The following is a 23953-nucleotide window of genomic DNA, read 5'->3' on the forward strand; positions in this document are numbered from 1 at the left end:
AGCCACGGACGTATATTTAAATTAAAAGCCCCCACAACACACACTTTCAAGTGTTACTTAATGTATTTATTCATTCATTGTTTTTTCTCTGTGTTGTTTTTGAAATATATGTTCATATTTTCCACTGTTCTGTGCTTTATTGTGATGGTCTTACTGGGATTTTGTATTATGTCGTGTTTCTGATGGGTTTAATTCAAATTTTCACAATAAAGTTGGGGGAAAAACCAACAAGGAACATCCAGGAGACAGATTTTTTTTATCCAGATTGAACAAATTTTCTAATTTTTATCATCTGCTCATGCTACAGATCTCTGTTAACAGATCAGGTTGATGCGTATGTCACAAAAAGTTCTAATTTTGTTTAAAATTGTGGTAAATTTGTACAACTGTTTCCCCATGCACAGAAAATGAACAGAGCGCTGATTTCGATGAGGTGTGACGAGATTTAACGTGCCACAAAGCATCCCACTGATCATTTCAGCGCCCTAACAGCCCTCACAAAGCTCGACAACAATAGTAACACCCAACATTTGTTTCCATTGATTGCTCTTCCTCTCTCTCTTTTCGCTCCCTTCTTTGGCCAAATGTAAAACTGGCGTCCTATCAGCTCATTCTGCAGCCAGCTGGGGAGCTCACACAGAAGGGCCGGTGGCTCCAAGTGATCATGGGTAAAGGAGCCCGAGCTTTGTCTTTTTGTCCTCCACCCTTCGCCCTGGACCCATCCTCTATCAGCTGCTGGCTCCGTCCCCCGTACAGAAACATGTGACTTACCCCCTTTCGCCAAATTGCTTCATGGATCAGCTCTCTTTGCCTGGACACGCTCCCCCCTTTTTCCTCTCTCCTCTCTAGATCCGCAGAGTTTGGGAGAGGTTTTACTGCCGCCACCGTCTCGCCAAATGCCACCTCTCTGGCACGGACGAGCGTTGGCTGGAATTATGTAATAATGCTTCTCCCCCCTAAAGCACTTTGACGGTGACATGCCCAGCATGCTAACTGCCTGCTGGAACAAAGACCGAATTTACTGCTCCAAGGACTTCAGAGCAGAGTCCAGTGGCCTGAACTGACTTGTAGGAAAACTGTACCAGACATTTTAAACCCTACAGTCCATGTCCTAATCAGGTAGCAACACTGCGTAGCAAAAATATTTGACACGGGACTTTTTTCTTGTGATATTCTTGTCCTTGAGCCATCATTTTGAGTGAAATTAAATTGAGTTGGATGACAATAATAAGTAGTCAGGTAACTGACTGGCAATAAAAGCACTGATTGTAGTTGCTTTAAAGCCACTATCCATAGAAATTGGAAAAACCAGAGAGGGACTTTACAGCTCTAAACTCAGTTTTGAAAGGCATGTTTCTGGAGATTTTTTTAAGCCAGAAATTACACCATCAGGACCAGAAAAAGTGAAAGCAGGAAGACTTTTAGCTTTTCTTGAATGTTTAATGTCTGACATATGGTTCCTTTAGGAAAAATAACTAAATCTAAGCTTAAAATCATTACATTCAATAAAAAGCATTGTTTTTTTAATGTTTCATTCAAAAATAAACCCTTTAAAGAGGAGCAGGATGTCAGAAAATTGTTCAAAGATACATTCAGCATGGTGAAACATCTTGGGCAGGTAGTGTGAAAATTTGTCGAGGCTGTAAAAAATGCAAAATGTTAAATATTTCTACTATGAAGAGTCACTGTTTCCCTCGAGAAGTGATAGGAACTGTGGGTTCTCGGAGAAATGTTGTAGATAATGAAAAAAATACAACTTTTGCTTTTGTTTCTTTTTGTCAGTGTGAGATACTGACAAAAACACACACATTCGAGTCCTTTCTACATCTAGTCATGGTTGTGCTGTTTCCATAGAGGTGATAACAGAAGCAAAAAGAAAAACAGACAAAAACTGATTGGGATTCCATGAATTAAAATTAGCTGTTCAGCCCTATCACTCTTATTTAAGGAACATTGCCAAACTATGTCCTTTTTATCTTGCCAACAAGTCATCCACTGTTTCTTTTAGCGCGTTTTGTCTTGTTCAAGTCAACAAGCCACAGCAGATATACACTGAATTCGATTATTCATTAAGACTCAGCATAGTGTTCCCATTTTGCCCCAAACTGTTGGTTTTTTTACTTCTTCTTGAGTTTGGGATTTGATTTAAAATATTTCTAATTGCTTTTAAGGCATTCCACACCATGCAGTGTATGAGTGAGTAGGCAGTGGACTGGAATGACCCCTTACAGATTCTCTAGGCCTCTTAAAGTTCAGAATTGTTGGGGTTATCCAGCTTTTTTTTGTATCCCTCTGAGGTTCAGATGAGTCAGTAAACTCTGTTAAATCGCTTCAGCCTGTTATTGATGCTGACTTCCTCAGATTTGGTAACTTTAAAGTAAATGAGGTTTTCCTTATATAGCGTAAAAGACTTGCTGTGCATCACATGCTAATGCGTCTAAATCTAAACATACTCTTTCATTCTGCAACTCAGCACTCGCCTGAGAAGTCCTCATTCACCTCATTTAACCCCATTAATGCAGCTCCAAGTGTTAGAAAGGGGACCAACACTCATCCCTGCATAGACGGCAGATAAAAAGCCATAAACCAAACCAAACAGAAAGCTCGGTCGGGCTCACAACTTCAACCCATAAGCTCATACGACGGTCCCAGCACGCATATCTTAACGACATCATTAAAGTGATAATGGCCATTGTTTCATGGTAATTACCCGTGCCGTGTTATTGAAAGGCTCATTGTCCTGATGATGGCCAGCTCATAAATAAACTTTATGAAGAGCTCTGTGTGACCACTAAACTGTTACTGATGATGGAGAGATGGGGATTGCCAAGTCTATTCAGAAAACAGAGTTGGCATGCTGTGGTGTCACTGTGTATGTGTGTGTTGTTGTGTGTATGTGTGTGTTATTGTGTGTGGTTGGCTACATGGTGACACCCCCTGTGCACTGCCAGACTCTATCAGGACATGAGAACAGAGGATGCTTACAAAATCTTTAAGTTCTCTCTTCAGAAACTCCTCTTTCAGGGCTAAACTTTATTGAGTTGGATCAGGTGTCTGGTGTTTACCAAAATAAAAGTCAATCAAGAGGGCAGAAAAATGGCACTTCTTGTCTTCTCTTTGTTTAACCAGTAAGTGTTGAGACCTACACAGTAGTTTTTTGAAAGTAACTACCACAGAATAGGTACTCTGGTTATTGGGGTAGGAACAAGGTTTGGCCTGTCCTGAAATGGCTAAAATGTTCCTACAGTACTAGTAGTAGTCTGAACTCAATTATTTCTGTACAAATAAACTGCTTTCTCAAATATGTTTTGAAGGGAATGTAATTTTGTTAGGAATTACACGTAGTTTACAACCTATAAAGGCAGTTTGAAATGCAGCAGATGGATGGTGGAAGAGACCAGTGACCGGACTTTAACAGACAAGATCAGGGCCGGCATCTCTTGATGGATGACAGACCATTAGTCTCTTTGGCTGGCTCTCATCCTTTATTTTTGATTTTGGTTTAGGAAAAAAATCTACATGGTTAGGTTTCACATACTAGATTCTTGGTGACCAGTAGGCACCAAAAGGACTTGGTTCAGTTTAGAAAAAAAGTCATGTTTAGGTCAAAATACGACCCTTTCACTACATATTTAAAGCATCTCTTCTATTTTCTGGGTTACTAGGTGAGACAAGTCCTGCCACATTTATTATATGACTGGCTGGCTGAATGGGAATGACGGTGAAGCAGTAAAATCAATGGAAAAGACATGACAGATACCTTCATTAGAAATGCATTTGTAGCACATTACAAACAAATGTAACCCGTTTCCTTCGAAACGTCATTGCAGTTTAGTTGTATAAGAGGCTGAATTCCATAAAAAAGGCTTAATATGTTGTGGTAACTAGTTACTTTTGAGCTTATTCCTGTCTTAACATTGTCCTCATTGGGTTTGAAGCATCTTTTTTCTTGCGTTGTCACAAATGGAGGATGAAACCCATACAGATTAACCATCAGCATATTGTAAGATCTATGCCTATCAATGGACCTACTGAGAATTATAGCCAAAAAACGTCCATTAAGGGGCAGTTCTTGAGGTCAGCACTGGCCTAAAAGCAAGCTTTGAGCAAATTATCAAGACAGAAGATGAGCAAAGCGTGGAATAAAAGTCAAAGGTTGAAGGCTACACCATAAAAACTCAAAGATAATGGATACTTTAAATGGCTTAGACCACTGTGTGGAACACGGAATCACTCAAACCCATGCAAACCTCCTACCACCTCTGCAGCTTCCCCCCTTATGAAACACTTTAGCTTCACAGGGCTGTAACTGCTCCTGTCTTGGTTTTACAGACAGTAACTTTACTATATTAGTCGACTCTCAGCTCTTCTCATTAGCACCTCCAGACACAGCGAGTAGATATTTTCAGGGAAAAAGCTCTGATTAACAGTGCGCTATCTGCTCAGCATTAAACAGAAACAGATGAAGCTTGGAGCATTTAGCAGCAGTAGAACCAGATGTTTTTCTGGGGCATTAGAGAGAACTAAACAAGACCTAAAAGAGGAATGCATCATCTCAAATCCACTCATAATTTGTCAAATATAGGGTTGAAATAATTAAAAGTGATTTCTATCGAACATACTTGCAGGATCGTTAAATATGAAGATTTCATTAAAGGAAAATACCGGTTAATTTGAGCAGCAGAGTAGGTAGAAAAACTATCACAGTGTTCACGGAGCTGATCTGGAGCTTTTAATCACATCACAAATTGTTCCTCATTAGATGGATTTTACACAGTTTGCAGGAGAAGTTAATAAAATGCTCATCTGATGAAAAGCTAACACTTTGTGCTGACATTGTTTGTCAATTTAATCGTTTTGACACTAATTCATTGAAAATAAGAGCATTATTCTCATCAAATTAATTGCTACACTCTGGGAACATTAACTTAAAAGCATTTTTTGAATAAATGCTTTCATTATCCCCTTACATAATATAAGAATGAATGCTGTCTCAGCTATCCATCTCTTTCTCAGCTTTACCCACACCCTCACCAGTCGAGGCAGGTGGCTTCCCTCCCCTAGACTGCTTCTGCCAGATTTGTACTTGTTAAAGGGGACTTTAACAAATAATAATAACAATATTAGCAAGTCTAAATCTGGCAGAACCAGGCAAGGGGAAGGCAGCCACCTGCCCTCCCCTAGCCTGGTTCTGCCAGATTTAGACTTGCTCATGGGAATTTTTGCAAATAATAATCCCCTTTAACAAGTCCTTTAACAGCCACCTGCCATCCCCAAGCCTGGTTTTGTCGGATTTAGACTTGTAAAAGGATATTTCTATTTGTTAAAGGGGGCTTTTTATCTCTCCTGACATCGCCAAAGAAGTTGCACAAAGGAAATCAATGTATAGTGCCCTCAGATAATGTATATTGGAAATTGGTGCTATAACAATAATAAACTGAATCGAAGTGCATTCATTTGATGTTTCATCTTCAGAAAGTCTCAATTATTTTAGCAGGACTGAAAAAACAGTCAGCTCTACATAAAAAGACACAAGTCGTTATAAGCAGAATCATCTTTCAATATGTCATAACAACACGTAGGTGCAAAAGTAGCACTACAATCTGATTTTGAGCTGTAATAAGACCTGCAATATTGGACCTAAAGAGTGCTATCAGTGAGTTTTGTTTTAGATATAATACAAGTCAAATAATGCTGCAGCAACAGGACAACCACAAGGAAATCTGGATTTTGCATAATGGATTTACTAGACAAAACTTCAACTTTCCCTCTTCAGTCATTGATTTAACCTGTAAAAACTCATTTCTGTGTATCAGTGACATATTTAGAAGCTTTTTTTAAATGAAAACAATCCATTTCTAACCTAAAATGTCTCAGATGTAACTCTACACCGTTGTTTTCTCTAAAACACAGGATTCTGACTACAGTCCTTCACCTATGGCTCTGTTCAAACACTGTAAAACTACTTTATGCACATTATGACAAGCTGACTTAGTCATACTTTTAGGGATAATGACACTGAAAGTCCCGCCCTTCAACTGACACGATTGGTTCTTTAGGTTTGTTACATACGAAACCCCAGAAGTCTGAATCTGTGTTTCTGAGACTATCATTGTTATACTGCAGTATCCAGGTGGAAATGCTCAGTCATGCTCATGACATTTCTTCCAGCCTTTCAAAGAAGACATGTTAACAAGGTAAAGAAAAAATCTCCACTAGAGGGGGTCTTTAATTTAAATGTTTGCATCCTCCTGTGATATAGGAAGGATTTAGTCCAGTCAAAGCTGCTTAGCATTGACTCTGAGCTGGCCAGATGTGGCGGCTAGTTATGCGATCGAAGTCTGTCCAAATAGATCGGCTAAAGCAAACAGCCAGCCGCTATCTCAGGTACACATTTACACTCGCACCTGTCCCTTCATGATTTGCTCTTTTTGCTGCTGTACACACAAACACACGCACAGCTCTGGTCGTGTTGACATGTGTGCATGTTTGAATTCGCTTTCAAGTAACTTCTCCCAACCCAACCGTTGAATGTGCAAAACAAGGCCATTTCATTGATGAAACCACAGAAGTTTGGCTTCGCTCTGACATGCCATGTGCTTTTTCTTCCACCACAATCCCCAGATTTCCTGTTTAACTGAGGGGGAACTTTTTTGGCTTGTATAAGACAAGAGGGCCACATTAAGAAGTCAGAACAGTCAGAAAGAGGACCAAAAAGAGTAGAAAATGAAGCATTCTATTGACTTCAGTTTGCCGTGTTGTGTTGACAAGGCAATGTTCTTCTCTCTAATCTGTAAAAATACGACATGTTGATGTATTCAAGTGCCGTTAACATTTCACAAGCTTGTCCAAACCCCAATTTCACCACTTTTACCTGTCTTCCTTCTCTATCCTCTTGTTCCTTCATCTGTGTCTCCTCAGTGGTACAGGGCAGAATTAAAATGTCTTACACGAGGTTAAAACTAAAATTATTGCTCAAGTATTTTAACAGAATTTTACTCCTCATTTAATTTGTTGTCTGAATCCTTTATATCTTTCTGACCTCGATAAACCAGCCATTTTTCACACCACTCTGCACATCACGACATTTCGCCATGATGTTGTATCGACATCTAACGGACAACTTGCTCCTCTGTAAACCCTTTTTTGAGCCATGCTGTATTTATTTATTGATAAGGTATGTTTTATTTTCCTTTAATCTTCTTGACATCTCTCTGCTCTGTGTAGCCTGCAGTTCAGCAAAAAAGAAACTCAGTTTTTGTCAGATGATGTTTGTTGCAGTGGAGTTACAAATGGCTTCTTTTTGGTCATTTTTAATTGACACGTATAGAATTAAATTATTTAAATGAAACATGATGATTGTAAGGTTATATTTAGAGATTTTGCTCGGATAAAATCATATGTGACACAACACATTTAAGAACCACTGGAAAGCTGAAATTCTAACATTTCTTTGCAGTTTCTGGCTCTGATAAATGCTGTTGATTTTAGGGTCTAGAGGGTCCAAGTCCCTCTGTAGTCATCGATTTAGCACCTTAAATGAATCTCTATGTATCAAGATAACGTTTTAAGGTCATTGGTGCACTGCAATTTCAAGGCAGATATCCTTAGCCACGATGCTGATTGCCTGTTTTTTGCTCATAATGCATCTTATAGCATCAAAAAAACAATACAGACATGTTAACAAGGTAAAATTAGAAGGTGGTTGTTATTAATTTGGACTGTTATTTAGTTGACATTTTAGTGATATCCAGTCATTTTTTATTAATAAGTGATTGTTCCCATAATTAAGAATTGTGAAATTTGTATAGACATGATCATAATAAACATAATTTTTTTCTTTTCATAAAAATGTATGCAAAATATATCCCATGGACTTCAAAAGTCCCTCAATTATTTATTGACTCATCAGACACATTAATCCTCTGGGAACCACGAATGTTGGTATTAATCCATCCACTAAGTGCAGACATATTTTAGTCTGGACCTAAATGGCAAAACGACCAAACCAAAAAAACAGTGGCATTCTTATGCAACCAAAAGATATTTGAAAACCCTGTGAGCACTTGCAATTTAGCACAGACCAAATTGTGAATTTAATGCAGTATAATGTAAGGCAAGCTGTCACAGTGTGTTCATTAGGTTGTCACTTTTTGATCAACTCTGGCACCACAGGCAGGTGGTGATTAAAATACTCATTGCAGCTCCATGTTGTTGCTTTTTCTGGTCTCTGCGCTACATGGAGCCTGTCAAGTGCCTGGATCAGAGGTGATGTGAATGTTTTATAAGTAAAAAAAAATAAAACGATAGCAGTAATATAAAATGTACCAACTGCAGACAATGGTGTAAAATAATGCCAATTTGAGTTCAGCTGAATGAGGCACTGCAAAATCCCAAGTAAATCCCACTAAATTAGATTTTCTTGTCAGTGGGTTTTGGTGTCTGATAGTCCTTGTGTTCAGTCGTGTATTCCAGTGTGCTGCACCTACTTCATATTCATTTCACTGAGTTCTTGGCTCTCAGGTAACAAATATATACGTATGCCATGTCCATCCACTCCAGAGCTATTTTAAGCAGCCGCAAACCTCCAAGAAACTGTAAATTCTAGAAGTTACACAACAGTCCCTGCAGCAATATTGTTGCGCATCGCAGTTCAGTGTGTGGTCCAGAAGTCAGAGTGTCCTTTGGGATGGCAGCTTCTAACAAGGCCATGAAATTGGGATAAAGATAAAAAAGCGGGGAGAGTGGAAGAAGGATCAAGCATGTGAAAAAGAGGGGTTGATAGTGGGACACTTTTTCCAGCTATAAACTCTCTGCCAGCTATCGGTTCCTGTGGATACGCTTTCACAGTTTAGACAGTAGCAAATCCAGAAGGAACCCTCTTTTCTTTCTCCATCTTCCAGCTGTGTGTAGTTGTGGGTCTGTGTTCGTCCTCGCGGGAGAAATGTTTGAGGAAATGGGGAAACGTCTTCCAGATGGCCGGGCTCATGGCTGCAGTGTGAAAAAGATCCTATACATGCACTCAGACACATGCCAAAAAAACAGGCCTAAACACACGTGATGCTACACTTCATGCTCAGCGGGGATGTGCAGACACACACTGCATGGCATGATGTTCTGTGTGTTCTAGTCATGGACAAATGCTCGCACAGTTGTCTCATTTTCCAGCTGATTTCAGGTCCGATCAGATAGCAAACGCCTCCCCGTCCTGCTCCATCTACAACACATTAATGTTGGCAATCATTGTATTATTGGACAAGTTCTCATATCCTGCTTGTGTTGTAATTTTTGGCCCCCTAAACTGTAAAATGATATTTAACAATCCTGTCTTGTGGGCCTTTTCAGTGACTACATTACATAGCAGCAGCAATGTGGCCAGAATGCATGTATTTATTATGGGGCTTTCGTATTACAAAGCAGTTTAAGATTCAAATGCACTGTAAAATAGCACATAATTTCCCACAGTGTGAAGTGCAGTGCCACAGACCCTTTCAGTGTCTTTGTCACCTCTCTAACATCGCCGTCCTCATAAAATTTACCACATAAACTAACATAAGAAACTCTCCCACTGTTCTGTTTCAAACAATCTCATAGAACTGGGGTTACTCATGGTAACTGCTATTGATCGGTGTTTTGACGCACTCAACAGTTAACATCGCGGTTAAAAATGTTGCATTTTACACTGTAAAAGTGACAGAAAAGAAGAAAAGGTTAATTAGGAGGCCTTTCGTGAGTTCCTGCAGTATAAAGCCGCAAATTGTCAGTTTGAAGGCAGCGGTTTCAAAGAGCCACACTCAAACAAGGTAGAAAATCAATAGAAAGCGTTGATGCAGAGTTCCTATGACAATCAACGCAGCATCTGGGTCGCCTTGTTTCTGTTTTTCAAATATATTGTGTTGTCAGAATCCAGAATAAGACAGATTAATTGCAACAGCCCACATTTTCACATGCTCTATCATAGTGTTGCACTTGTGGAACTTGTGAACAGCAGGAATGGTTAAGTAATGACTGAAAAAAGACACTTTGGCTACTTTCCCACTGAACTAATTCCACGCGTACAACTGGAGTCCAGTTTCGCCATTTTGTTAAACTATCGTGAACAAAACTTAACACTAACCCAGGAGGTTTCACAGCAAAAAAACATCTGTATACCCTTTCGAAGTAAATTTTTAATATGCAAAGTTGACTTTTGATGATGGTAGTTCAGCATCTGGCAAGACAGGAAGTAGAAACATGACCGGGCTTATGTTCTACCCAAACACAATAAATTATCCATCGCTACAGCAGCTCATTGATTTCCTCCTTCCATTTGTGTTTCTCATCCTTCCTCAACCGGAAAAAGTTCTTCAGTCTGTCTTTACTGAGGGTTTGTATCTTTAAAGTCTCCAAAAGTTCTATACAGAATCTTTACATCCTCTCTGAAATGGTTCCCCTCCATCCCTTTGGTACGACCCTCGAGACTTGTTTTCTGGTTCTATTTCAAACCACTCGTGTTTCGAGAGCAGACTGCCATCTTAGGTAGCAAGCAGAGCTCTCTTGGGTGCCGTCTCTCTCAGAAACTCTCTCTCCAGGCTGTGAAATATGCATGGAGGAGGGAAATGATGAGGCGGTGGAGGTGTGGGGTGCAGGGACGGATTGAAGACGCTGCTCTCGCCTCGATTAAGTATTTACAGCACCCCGGACCATCTGGACCGAGGGAGAAACACTGAGAGAACAAAGAGAGCGAAAGAAGGAAAAACGGACCGAATTAATCTAAAATAAATAGAGTGGAAGTGAGGAGAGGATGAGTTGAGGAGGAACAGGGGAAGGGAAATGAAACATGCTGTCTTGATTAAGCCCAAAAGCGTGTCTTTCTACTTTTGTGGCTCTCTCTCGCTCGTCTGGTTTAGTTTTGGGAAATGTGATCTGGACCCCAGGGAGGGCTAATCATCAACACATTTGTATCGGCGGAACGAGCGTGAGTGTGTTGGTGTGTGCACGCACGCCCACGTCTGAAAATAAACTGATTAAGGAGGCATCAAAGTGGGAAGTGAGCTGTAGCTGTGGCACTACCCTGCAGTCAATAAGTCTCAAAGCAACGGCTTCAAAACATTGATTCAAATTGAAACAACGATACATGATCAATTGTAGGCATTAAGTTCCTATCAGTGCTTTCAATTCCTCACCGCTACAGCTACTGTGCTTGTTTCTCTTCTATACTGATGCATTCATTTTGTTGTTGTTTACTATTTTTCCAGGGCGATGTAAGTGTTGGTTGGGTCTGAAGACAACAAGCCTGAAAATTAATCTTGCTACAGTAGGGACAAGTTCATGGGTTGAACTTGACAGATCATCGTAGTCTGGTAATTGTCATTGCTAGACCCTCGACCTCTACTTTAGCCACTGCAGGAGGTCCTCAGTTTATGACGTCCTCGACTTACGTCGTTTCGCCATTATGTCAGAACTGATTACGGGCCAGTCCTCGGTTTAATGTACGGCGTTTCGTCGTTATGTCAGAACTGGTTCAGTGGAACTAGTTGGCGAGCAGAGCAGATGAATACTGTATGTACAGTAGTCACGCAGCGCTACAAGATGGCTTTGTTTACATTTGCTGCCACATTGGACTATGCTACATTTGCTTACTTCACTGTGGCTCCCAAGCTTAAGTCAGACTTACAGTTTACATCTTCACCAGTATTTTTTTCCCGAGTTGCGTTTCAGTGTGAGCTAATGATTATTTGTCATTACTGTAGTTATACAAACATGTAAACTGATTGATATCATGATGCACATAATGGCTTTGTTTACAATTTCACCAGAGTTCCAACTTATGGTGAAAATCGGCTTACGTCACACCGTAGGGATGGAACTTCGACCTAAGTCGAGGACCCACTGCACTAGCACCCACTTCTCTGAATGAACTATCTGCAGTCGAAATGCATTGTGGGAAATGGTGTTGCCAGTGGCGCATTTGGAAAACAAACTAAAAAAAAAAGTCATGATTGATGCTGTTGAAGCACTGAAGCTAGCTTAAACCAATGTCAGTATGAGAGTTAAGATCTTTCATATATAGTACGGTTTCTTACTTTAGTCAATTATCCTACTTTGGTCAAGCACATTAACTAATACAGGTACAGTTAGCCTTTTGGTTTTTACAGTGACTAGTGTTCAAAAGATCCTGTGGTGTATTTCAGTCAAAAAAGTTCCAAAAAAGTTTGATTTAGTTTCTGAAAATTCTATTTGTGATGATAATTTATCAAACTACAGCCACCTATGGTACAATATAATCTGCTGTCATTGTTACTCGGCTACTTGTTGTCGTAATTTAGTAATTACATTAATAGCAACAGAGATTCCGATCTATAGCGCTGCAGAAAAAGCCTTGATACAACAAAAATATTGGCTTTAGTAAACTATTCTGACTTTTTTAGTAACATAATAACCTATGATGGAGCTCAGGATTCAGCACTGCTTTCACTGAAGCTTAAAAACTATGACTCACCGTTAGATGCTGATTGATCCTGTCTCGTTGTTGGACATATAATAAATAATTAATGAAGGTATTGCAATGCTGTGTTGCTTTCTGTCATTCATGAACCGAAAAGCAATCTTTAGGTCAACAGAGAGGAAGTGAGGTGTTCGTAAATGCAAACTGTAAAGGTATAATTGATGTATAATTCATGCATGAGGGCGATTTAATTCATTTCAGTAAAGATACCAGAATGCCTGTTATTCTCACTATCACCTCTACAGCATGGTGGTGCAATATCTTCATTTTAAATTACAGTCTTTGTTGTTTCAAAGCAGATACCACAGGATTGAGATCCCTTGTGCACAAGAACAAAGCATGAATGTCCTGGAGACAAAAGCCTATGCAGGTCACATGTGTTCAGGCATAAAATGAAAGACAAGGTTGCATAGTTTAACATTACAATGCAGGATAGAGCTAGATACACAAGTCTGATCTGATTTATCCTGCTTGTTTTGATAGGAGCCACTGGAGAGTTTGATTGTGAGCTTAGCATCCTAAACCAACATGCTGTTAAAACCAGGACTGAAATGAGTTCATAGGGATTAACAAAAAAATATTTTCACAAAATAAAAACATATGGTGCTAGCTTTTATAAGGGCTGCACAGGGTCCAGATTCACACGTGTGATGCAAATATTTCTTAACACTTCTCTCGTTGTGCTAATTAGCACCATAAGATGTGACTGAAATAGATAGAAATGTCATTTCTAAGGTTACTTTGTAGTGGCAGATTCTTTGTGCTGCATTCAAAGTGTAGGATATTATGTTGCAATGACAATGCAGCTAAGCATCTTTACTGTAATTATTCAAATGCTTATTTTTACATTTGCTTGCTTTAACTTTAAGCCCCACAATTTCTCTTTTTTTGTCAAGTGTCATTGTTTTATGCCCCAGTTCTGTCAGGAAGCATCAACTTTCTGCATCATCACTCACTGTATCGTCTCCCTGATTGCTCTGCTTGTTGAATGCAACAGCAGCTGTTGTTCCGAAGACAGTCATAAATTCTGAATTCGAGTCTGAGACAGAAGACGGAGAGAGGCAGCGGCAGAGGAGGAAATGTGGATGGTGGAGGGCTCGTGTCCGTCTGAAGTGCGATGCCCCCTACTGCTCAGATTAAACAAGCCCTGGAGACTCTTTTTTTAATTCACTCCCCACTCATTCAGTTGGTGTCTGCAAGTACAAACATATAAATGCAAGGAAACCACACAAAAATATACAAATATAGAGGAATATACACTTAAAAACTGAAACCGTAGCAACACATGCAGCCAGATTACATTCATTCACATACATACAACACACTTAAAATGCTCTTGTGCAACACACAAGAATACTGGTGCTGATGTATAAATACATATAAATGCATACTTTTACACAGATGCATGCAGATTTTCTTCATTAAACTTGAAGCGAAATCTAAATTCCGATCACATTTTCCACTCGGACTGAAGCATGTACATTTGGAGCATCTCTGAAATTGGCTACGTTTAATCAAGCAATTTAGCATATCTGACATTTTAGCCCAAATGATGGACATGCTGTCCGCGGGAGTGTTTGTGGGAGTGTGTTGTGTTTGATCCACCGTACATAGGAGCCTTGTCAGACGATCTCTTCATCCATAATGGAACAGTGGAGCCCCCCCAGTGCAATGGCTACCAGCCCCCCTCGCCTCTTCAAAAGACGTGTGAAGATGGCATGAATTATAAATAGCAGCTCTACTCGAACACCGATACCCTGTTTATGTGAGAGTGGGATTAGTATAGGAGTAAATGGATCACAGATTGGTACACTGCATTAAAAAAAAAACCTCAGAGTGATGAATTAAGAAGTACTTGGATGTGACCAGCTTGGGCTTTTGGAGGGGAATAGCAAACTTTATTTGGCTATTGAAGTTAGCACTGGTCTAAGTTGGGTTTAACACATTTTTAAGGCAGAAATGAGGATATGAATACTTATATTTGACCAATATGGGTTACTGAGGGTCTATATTGAAGGTTAGTCACCAATAATCTTGCTGGGTTAGTGCTCATATGTTTTCATTTTGTTAAGGGGATTTAATCGAAACTTGGATTTCTTTTAGATTTGCGCCACTGATTTAAATAATACGCCATTTTTTAAAATTTTTATCATCTTGAAGTATGTACTCTCTTGTTCACATTTTGCACTGTGTTGCAACATACAGCTGTCAAAACAAAATGAATATAAACAATATGACAATTTGGCGTTTCTGGAGGAAATTCAATTGCTTAGGTTAAACAACTAATTGGTAAAATCATCAATACATTATTTATTTGAAAAAGGTTGTTTGTGGCAGCCCTTGTTTCCATCGATCAGTGTTTAAATCACTACCTGATAAACCTAAATCGCATCCCAGATAACTACAGTTATGTTACAATCTAACTGAAATAATTGGACAGTCCATTATATGACCTTCTTTTTCCAAACTAGTTTACAAATTGCATTCATGTGTCCTTTCTGAGATATCGAAACATATGCAGCAAGATATTATATCTGGTTTTCTGATCAAGACGTAACAACACATCAAATTCTATCCATCAAATCATCAACAGAAGGCACAGACTGGCTGACATCTGAAGCTCCATATACCGTCTAAAAATAAGAAACACTTGCACCGAGCATTGAGAGCCAAAAAAAAAAAAAGTGAAGAGCGCATCTGCTCCTTTCAGTTTGAGGATCAAAAAGGTTTACTGAGTATTGCATGGCCCCACTCGGAGTAACAGAGTCTAAAGATGAGCTCTGTCAGCCGGCAGTCATCACAGTGTTTGGTAATGCGCTGGCAAATCCTCACGCCTTCACCTAATCTGCAAGCACTTTTCCCTGTGTTTACTCGGAGGCAGAACCCGAATTTGATCTGTGTTTAAGGCATAAGTCCGGACTAGTCGCCCTGAAAGACAGTATCGGGTTAGACAGATATCCTGTTTAAGTGTCCTCAAGCAGGATGCAGGAAGTCTGCACCATCTGAAGACACTCTAGAAGCAGATTATTGCACAATGTATAAAGCATTGAGGATAAAGGAGACAGTAAAGGTCAGTATGATTCCAAAAAAAGGTTGCCAGATAGTATACTAGGATCTGATAGAGCTATACAATCATACCAACTTTATCTGATCAACCAGATGATTGATTCTTTTTAAGTTCATTCTCATTCTGCAAATTCTGCACTTGCAAGACAACAGACATCGTGCAAGTGTGCATGCGTTGTGTCAAGACTACAAAAGCTGCAGAGTTCTTGGAGAGAGATTACACAGAGATGCAGCCAGCAGGAGGCAACGGCAGCAGGATTTCTGCACGGCCTTGAAGGTGGATGTTCAAAACACATGTTCCTCTAAACGTGTTGCCAAGCGTTCACTCAAAGGGAATCATTGGGTTTCTCTTTATGATATAATATCATGAGGTCTTGACCTCACTATGTGAAGTGCCCTCGGTGTGATTTACAGATAGAACTGAATGGAACTGAAAGTGTTCAGGCAGGCTAAGCATTTTATAATTAAAAGATTCTCTCAATCTTTTAATAAAATGACAAACAGTAGCAGCTAATTATCAAATAATTTCATATTGTTCAAAGTGCTTGTCATTGAGAAACTCCTCCACATGCTCAGGCAAGACTGTTTTTCTCCAGAACAGAGGCGGGCAGTAGCACACACTCTGGAACTGATGTGCAGCTATAACACACATAGACTCAGCGGGGCATCTGGGTATTAAGTGTCCAGTGTATCTCTTCTCACTTCAGGGGTCTGGACCTCTGACTGCGCTAACTGAAATCAGCCGAAGACAAACACGACGACATCACTGCGGCTACAGCATCAATTATTGACCTGGGCCTGGACACACTGAGGCTCCGATTACAAAGACAGCCGGAGAGAAAGAAGTCATGCTGCCTGCAGACACTTCTACAGCCTCACATGGAAAAATCTGAGTCATCTTCCTACCAGTAAATGCTCTCATAGTTCTCACGCGTGTGGCTTCAAAGACAAACATAAACGGCCTGAGAAAGCCTCAGGTATGTTGCCGCTCACTTGTTCACCTCTCCCTTCACAAAGAGCGGAGATGTTTGGAGCTCTTTTATCAGCCGTGTTATAGCACGGGACCTTGGGCCAGCCATAACACACCAAACGGACAGGCATGCAGGAGGAACAGGCAGCGGTAATAAAAGCTGACGCCGAAGCCTGGGGACAGACAAAACTCTGCACGGCACTCTGGGAAACACAAGGAGTGTGGTTGTGGTTATGATTAGAAGGTACAAGTTGGCAACTTTATACCTGGTGATTCATGGAATAGTCCAGGGTGTTCTCAAAGCGAAGACTTTTACTGACTTTGAACCTGCATTATGACAGTTGGCTTTCAACAAGTTGCTGTAATTACCCAACAAAAGTCATCTGTCAGTGTCTTTCATGACTATCCAAGGACATATTTAACTACTAAAACTATGTGGTTACCATTTAATCAGCGATATGGATTTAAAAAAACATTAACTTTGACTGCTGGTAGGAGAAAGGATGCAAACCGCCCAAATTTGTACAACCACCACTCTACCTGGAGCTCCGTCCTCGAGTTTCACCAAGGTTACGAAGCCACTTTTCATGCCTTTGTTTGGTCACCACATACACTGCCGTTCAAAAGTTGGGGATCACTTAGAAATGTCCTTATTTTGTAAGAAATAAGGAAAAAGAAAAGCATTTTTTTTCCAATGAAGATTATACGAAAAGAATCAGAAATATAGTCTAGACATTGTTAATGTGGTAAATGACTATTCTAGCTGGAAATTTTTAATGGAATATCTCCGTAGGGTTACAGAGGAACATTTCCAGCAACCATCACTCCTGTGTTCTAATGCTACATCGTGTTAGCTAATGGAAAGGTTAACTGATGATTAGAAAACCCTTGTGCAGTTACATTAGCAAATGAATAAAAGTGTGAGTTTTCATGCAAAACATGAAATTGCCTGGGTGACCCCAAACTTTTGAACAGTAGTGTATATAGTGCCTTTTAACCTTAGCTAGGCAGTTTACAATGTGTTTCCCATCACCCATTCACAGATATCCTCACACACCAATGATGACCATTGCTGCAATGCAGCAGTGCTTCCCTACCATCAGCAACTTGTTGTGCAGTGTCTTGCCTAAGGACACTTTGACACACGAGGAGTGCGGGGATCAAACCACCAACTTTCCAAAGAGTGGATGATCCACTCTATCGCCACTTATGCTCCTCCTCTCCTGCTCAGAAAGTCACCTTTTGCATCAGAAGTGAATATCATTCCTGATAGCTCTTTAGCTGTGGACCAGACATGAACTAAAGCTCAACATCCTGAACCCTAAAACCAACTGGCAGTTTCTAAGGACGTTTTTATCTTATCTTTTTATCTTGATATAAACTAAAAAACTGCAGGAATTACATCATTTATCAGAGCCAGAAACTGAAAAGCTCATCTGTGACATGCTGTTCCGCTGGGAAATTTAACTAAATCTAAGTTTAACATCAAAATCACTGTATTTTACATCTCATTTAAATATTCAGCAACTTCAAAATGAACTGCAGGCAGTGTTTACACAAAAGACAAGTATGGAGACAAACTGACAGTGTAGATAGACAGTAAAATATCTGAATAGTGTGAAAAGGAACAAATTGTTCGAAGATACATTCAGCAGGGAGAAATATCTTGCTAGAAAAGCATGAAAAAACACCTAGTTTTAATAGACTGCATTGACACAATTCAGCATTTACATGATGTATTGCATAACTTTAGCATAGAGGTGCAGGACTTAAATTGCAATGAGAAAAAAAGAGTCTAAAAATGTGACAGCAGCAAATGCAAATGCCCAGAAATTGCTTGAGGTTTCGACAGTTAAATGAAGTGGTACGTAGTTTTAAAATACTAATTAATGGCATTTTAATAAAGCTGAAATTGCCTTTGTTTTCCCTCCTGAGAGTAAATCCTCGACAGAACAGAAAGTGATGAGCTGTCTGCCCTAATAGAATATGAGCAGCTTTAGCCAACCTGCAAAGAAGTGCTGGATATAAATAACCTCCGCTGTTTGCTGGATAAGCAATCATCGAACTGCATTCTTGTCAGAGAGAAAAAGCTTCTAAAAAAAAAGCACGTTTTTATGCCATCGTGAGACACTGAAACCCAATCAAAAGTCATTCAGGTTCAGGTTTAGCAGGTATTACCAGCAAACACACCAGACTCTCAATGATTTCTGTACCAACTGGCTGGCATCCAGTTTTTTGGGGAGAAAATCCATGAAGATTGGTTATAGTTGCTCAGCTGTGAAGACGCTTGTGTATGCTGCTTACTGAAATAACAAAAGCCTGTATAGACCTCCGCTGATTTGAGAAGGCCTCAGTTCATTAACTCAGCTGCCCAGAAAACTTTTCTGCGCTGTGTTGTTAACTTTCCCCCTGTGTGAAGCTTGGCATCTTGATCTACGCCACCTGACAAGGCAAGACGGCAAACCCATTCATCTTCCCCCATCTTTCTCGTTTGATCCCGCTGTCCTGGGACTTCAAAGCCTATAGGCCAGCGGACCGTGGCTGTCCACACGCCACGCCAGACTGACAGCTACAAAGGAATCAAGGTACACCTCACAGGAAAATCCCTACCGCGACATGGTCAGATAGCCGTATGGGTCCTGCAGGAAACATGATCATTTCATGCTAATTTCTACTCTTTCCACAACGATGCCAGCAGGCAGCTGGCCAGCTCCATCTGTCTGTGCCAATTTAGGTTCAATTCAGATTAAATTCAACCATTTGCCGTTCGTTTTTTTTTTCCCTTTCTCAAGCGAGCTGTCCAGTGGTGAATCTCCAGCATTATTCATACACTGCAACAATTAAAACATCAACAGGGGGAAGGAGAAAAATATGTACATTATTCATATCTGTCCTCCAGGGAGACAGTCAGTCAGAGCTAATGAGGGGCTGAAGCTTTGAAGTCATGGAGCCCTCAGTGAGGTGAATGGCATGAATTAAGTACCACCATCAGACACGTTTTGCTCCGTGCGAATGCCTTCTAGGCGGCTAATTTTAGCCAGCTTTATGAGCCTTGACTCGTCTATTTTCTAAGTTTTTATTAGGAAATATGAATATAATTAAGCCTCTTCCACTCTGATATCTACAAGGTCAGGCTCAGTTACAGAGCGGCTCTCCAGGAGCTGCTAGCTAATGGATGTAGAATAAAGAGGACATTGATACTGCATGAGAATATGTGTAGCAACACAAGATATACTTGTTGTCAAGTGGAGCAAAATGGATGCTTTTTTTCCCCCATCGCTCAAAAGCGAGGGAAGTGAGAAGTGTTTTTGGCCAGCAGCGGCCTCGCTAAATGCAAGAGGCTCTGCCAGCCAGACTTGACCCCTTTCCCTGGCGCTGCCGGTGCCCGTCATCCTGCCCTGTGCCATGCTGATATGCTATCTGCCCAAACAGATGCCCGCCCCGGCCTCGCAGCGCCACTGTCCGGTCCCCCACTTTACTTGTAGCTGCCTGCTGATGTTTTGTCCGCCCTAACGCTCCGTTTCACCCTCGTCTCCTTGAAGAGGCACAGCGGAGAGATAACCCAGACCCGCGCTGACCTCGCTGTTAAAGGGAAGCTGCTCGCCGATGAAAGGCCCGCGTGAGTCCGAGGCCAGACACGACATGAAGACGTCTAGCGAGAGCAAAACACGCTGTAAACATTTGGCTTACCTCCACAGCGAGCTCTCCAGCACCTTGGTGGAATCAGCATGGTAGTACTTGGTCAGGATCAGGATGACCTGCAAGAGAAGCATGACAGAGAGGCGGTTAGATGTAAGACTGGAATCAGGGCTGTAGCAGGGATTTTCAAAGCATGAAGGTCAGAAGTCCAAAGAGCCATCCACAACCCCAACATGATGGGACATTAAAAGGTTTCATTTTTCTCTTAATTCAGAGATATCTCTATTTTCTACCCCTACTACTGCCAAGTTAAGTTTTTTGGTGCAAATGCTTTACTGATGTCATTTCAAAATGGTCAAACTGTACATCCCAGAGAGTCTCGTTTCACCGTTTATTCACATCAAAAATGACAAGGTTTGCCAAGTTAAAAGCCTTAGAATCCCAAATCTGGTGCATTTTTGGTGCATTTCTAAAGCTGAACTGATCAATAATTTTGCAATATCAAATGAGAATGTGTCATGTGGAAGATGTTACAGATGGTTAAAACCCACAGAGAATTATTTCCCAACCTTTTGTTTTGGTTGTACTGCATCTCCACTCTCATCAAGCCACTGTACACTACCTGACCATCACCATCAAACTCCCAATAAAGAAAGTGCCAAAGTGGAGCATCTATGCTTTAAGGTGAAAAAAAGTGCCAACAGTTTGTATTTACACAAGTTTCCATTGACCTCAAATGACCAAAAAATGTATCATGCTTTGGCTTAAAGAGCTAGACACGACATAAACAGATCCAATAATTCCAGTTTCAATTAAGCTTGCTGCAGTAAGCTGCAGGGATCAATGGATTATTGGCCTGATTCAATATTTAGCTCAACACTCAGGACGGATAAAGGCGGAAAAGCTCTTTTTTAATTTAAAACACAACTAAATACAAGTATATGAATGAATTTTTATGCTTATGTTTGTGTTATTCTGAATTTTAACATCAAAATTTTCATTTTTACTGTAAATGCATATTGGTTCCAAATATCAGTTATTCCTTTCCTTCAGTAAATCATATTTGTCAGATAATGGAGTTAGCTAAAGCCATTTTAAATACATTCGAGCCTTGTTGATCTCGTATGTTCCAGTTTAATGGTCTTCTGAAGGTGGAGTAAGCCAGCTTTAAGAAAGTTTCTTGACATTTTAACTCAACAACCAAACCAACACACCACTTCTTGTAGAGAAACTCCAAGCTGAAACCAGCTCCTCATTCAACATTTCACCTTCATAACAAGGAGCAGAGGAGCACCAATGTCTCTTACACCTGCTATACAAGCTGTTGCTGCACAAAAAACATCCACACTGCAAAAAACAAGAGGAAACGGTGTTTTAAAATCCTCTAATTTCACCCTATCTTTGAGAAAATGTATATAGGGATCCATAGGTGGACTGGAATAGCATCATGTGGACCATGTGTAAATGGGAAACAAACACATCAGATCTTTTTTTTAAAGTAAGGTCAGATAGCAGACTATAAGGAGATATTTACTCAATTTGACTATAAGTATAATAGATTAGCTAGATTGGCTCACTTAATCTTCAAATGGCTGCCATTGTTAACTGCTATTACTAGTGGAAATAGCTGATTGATTGAATTTAATGCAGCATTTTCAGTAGTTTGCGAGGTTCAGCTGGTTGCATCTCATCATACATCCTCCTTTTCTAATAAATAAATAAAATAAAACAAGAACAGGCCGATTGAGCTGTTAAAGAATTCTGCTGGACCTTCAGGTCAAATGGCAGAAAAAGCAATATTTAAACAAACCATTATCTCCTCTTCGTTTCATTTTATAGGACTAAAGACTCCCAGTGTCAGGCGCAAAGACTTGACAGAAGGTTTTGATCAATACTCTCATCCTAAAACACCACTGTTCAGTCAATAGACTTGCATAAATGTGGCAAATGTTTGGCCGTTATTTAAAGTAATCCCTGTTCTGTATTCACATTATATTCCCAGCGAAGGCATCTGTTAGGGAACGCGATCTGCGCTGCTGCTGATTTTTAAGCTGAGCTCTGTTTGAGAGTGCTTGGAGAAACTATTACCCTGAACAAATAACGGCCTTGTTTGCCACTTTGATTCCAGAGAGAGCTCACACAGAGCTTCCTTCAGTGTTCCTCCAAGCCTACTTTGAACACGCAAAATTTAGTTTAACACATTTTTCTCGGGGCGATTCGACTATCATGTCTTGATTGTAAGGAGAGTATGGATGTGTTGTTGGGTTAGGGGACAGAAACAATAACATTCCAGCGCTTCACACAGAAAATAAAACTAAAATAAATGTATTATTCATACGACCCAGACATCTTGGTCCAGGGCACAAAGCTCATGTGTACACTGGATCAGAGACGCTTGTCTTTCATATTTCTGAGACATCCTCTTCTTGACAGCAAGGTCTGCTGGGATTTGCGTTGCCATGGCAAGAGTGCCAGTGGGTCAGGCTGCACAGTGGGGCCTAGAGGTGTGATTGACAGGCTGGCTTGCAGCTGTAGGTAGCGGAGCAGGAGAAAAGCCCAGGCCTGCCTCCAGGCAGAGGGGAGTTGATTGGCTGGGGGGTCCTGCCCAGAGGCAGCTGCCAACAGCAGGTTCTGTTGAAGGCGGATGCTCCCAGCGAGTCAAGCAGCAAACTCTGAGCAGTATGGACACTCCTGATACATCTTAATGTGGAAAGCAAGCGCCACAATCTTTGCGGTGATAGGACAAGATTTCGGCTCTTCTTTCAAGGCTGCAGGTTTAGGTTTAAATTTTTGGCCGACAGGTGCCTGAACACGTCACAGTCTGGGTGGCCTCAGAGAAAATGAAAGACAGGTAGCAAGTGCAGGAGGTAAACATCTGCTTGATTTCTTTGTCAGATAGGATGAAAGCTTTGCTGTCTCACTCCACCGACGTAATAAGATACCTGGCTGCAGGCCCAAATATTCCTTCAAACAAGTTTTCATCCCCGTCAGAGCATTTACTCTTATAAAACCGACCCTCTAGCAGGAAGTAATGCCCACAGTTTTCATATTGCCCTCTTGTGTCAAGGCGAGGCCCCACAGCCTCGAGCGCTTGGGTTGCAGTTAATATTCAAAAAGGAACCCTATGCAATTTTTATAAGACCTTCCACCGAGGCGGTGCTCGTCTGTAACTGCGCCTTGAAAGACTTTTTTCCACACAAAACTTAAGAGCTGGTCAAAGCGGAACGCCGCAGCTGGGGAGACATGGAATGAGCTTTGAGAGCTCTAGACCAATTTCCACAACAGAGAGTACCATCAAAGTCTCAGCGGAGTCTCGAGGCGCTCGGGTCAAAGCAACCCCAACTCAGCCTGGTGGATCCTGGCTTCCAAAGATGCTTATGGGGTCCAGAAAACCGGAACAGAGGACATTTCCCCGAGCAGCAGCCTACTTGTTAACTGAAACGGATGCAGTGTCAATGTCCGACCTGTTTGTGATTCTTATTGTCGGAAAAATTTCCTGATGAGGATTTAGACAGCATCCAGATTTGAATTTGCGAATGAGCAGTCGTGTGAGTCATGCGGCAAGTGTTCCCTGATTGGTCGCTGGCCTACTGTGACTCAACTGGTGTCTCTGGAAGCAGGCTGTCCGCCTCTGCACAGCTGTCCTTCTCCTAATGAGACGCCGGTGCAAAGCTTGACACTCTTACTATACAGGGAGAAAAAGCCCCTCGACATGAGGATTAGATCTACCACGCTGCACGCTTAGCACTTATGCCTCCCTGGTTTCTTTTCTCCTTCAGGTTTAAACCTCC

The 23953-nt window shown here is 40.8% G+C and overlaps 1 protein-coding gene across 1 annotated transcript in view; it reads right to left on the minus strand.

Annotated features, from left to right (window-relative positions):
• Positions 1 to 23953, minus strand: part of sorcs2 (sortilin-related VPS10 domain containing receptor 2) — a 355821-nt gene that overhangs the window by 234236 nt on the left and 97632 nt on the right. Inside the window, exon 2 of the mRNA XM_055007856.1 lies at positions 20214 to 20281. Within this exon, the coding sequence (XP_054863831.1) occupies positions 20214 to 20281 (68 nt within the window). The remainder of the gene's footprint in view (positions 1 to 20213; positions 20282 to 23953) is intronic.

This window comes from Amphiprion ocellaris, chromosome 23 (assembly GCF_022539595.1).
Source record: "Amphiprion ocellaris isolate individual 3 ecotype Okinawa chromosome 23, ASM2253959v1, whole genome shotgun sequence".
Classification (NCBI taxonomy): domain Eukaryota; kingdom Metazoa; phylum Chordata; class Actinopteri; family Pomacentridae; genus Amphiprion; species Amphiprion ocellaris.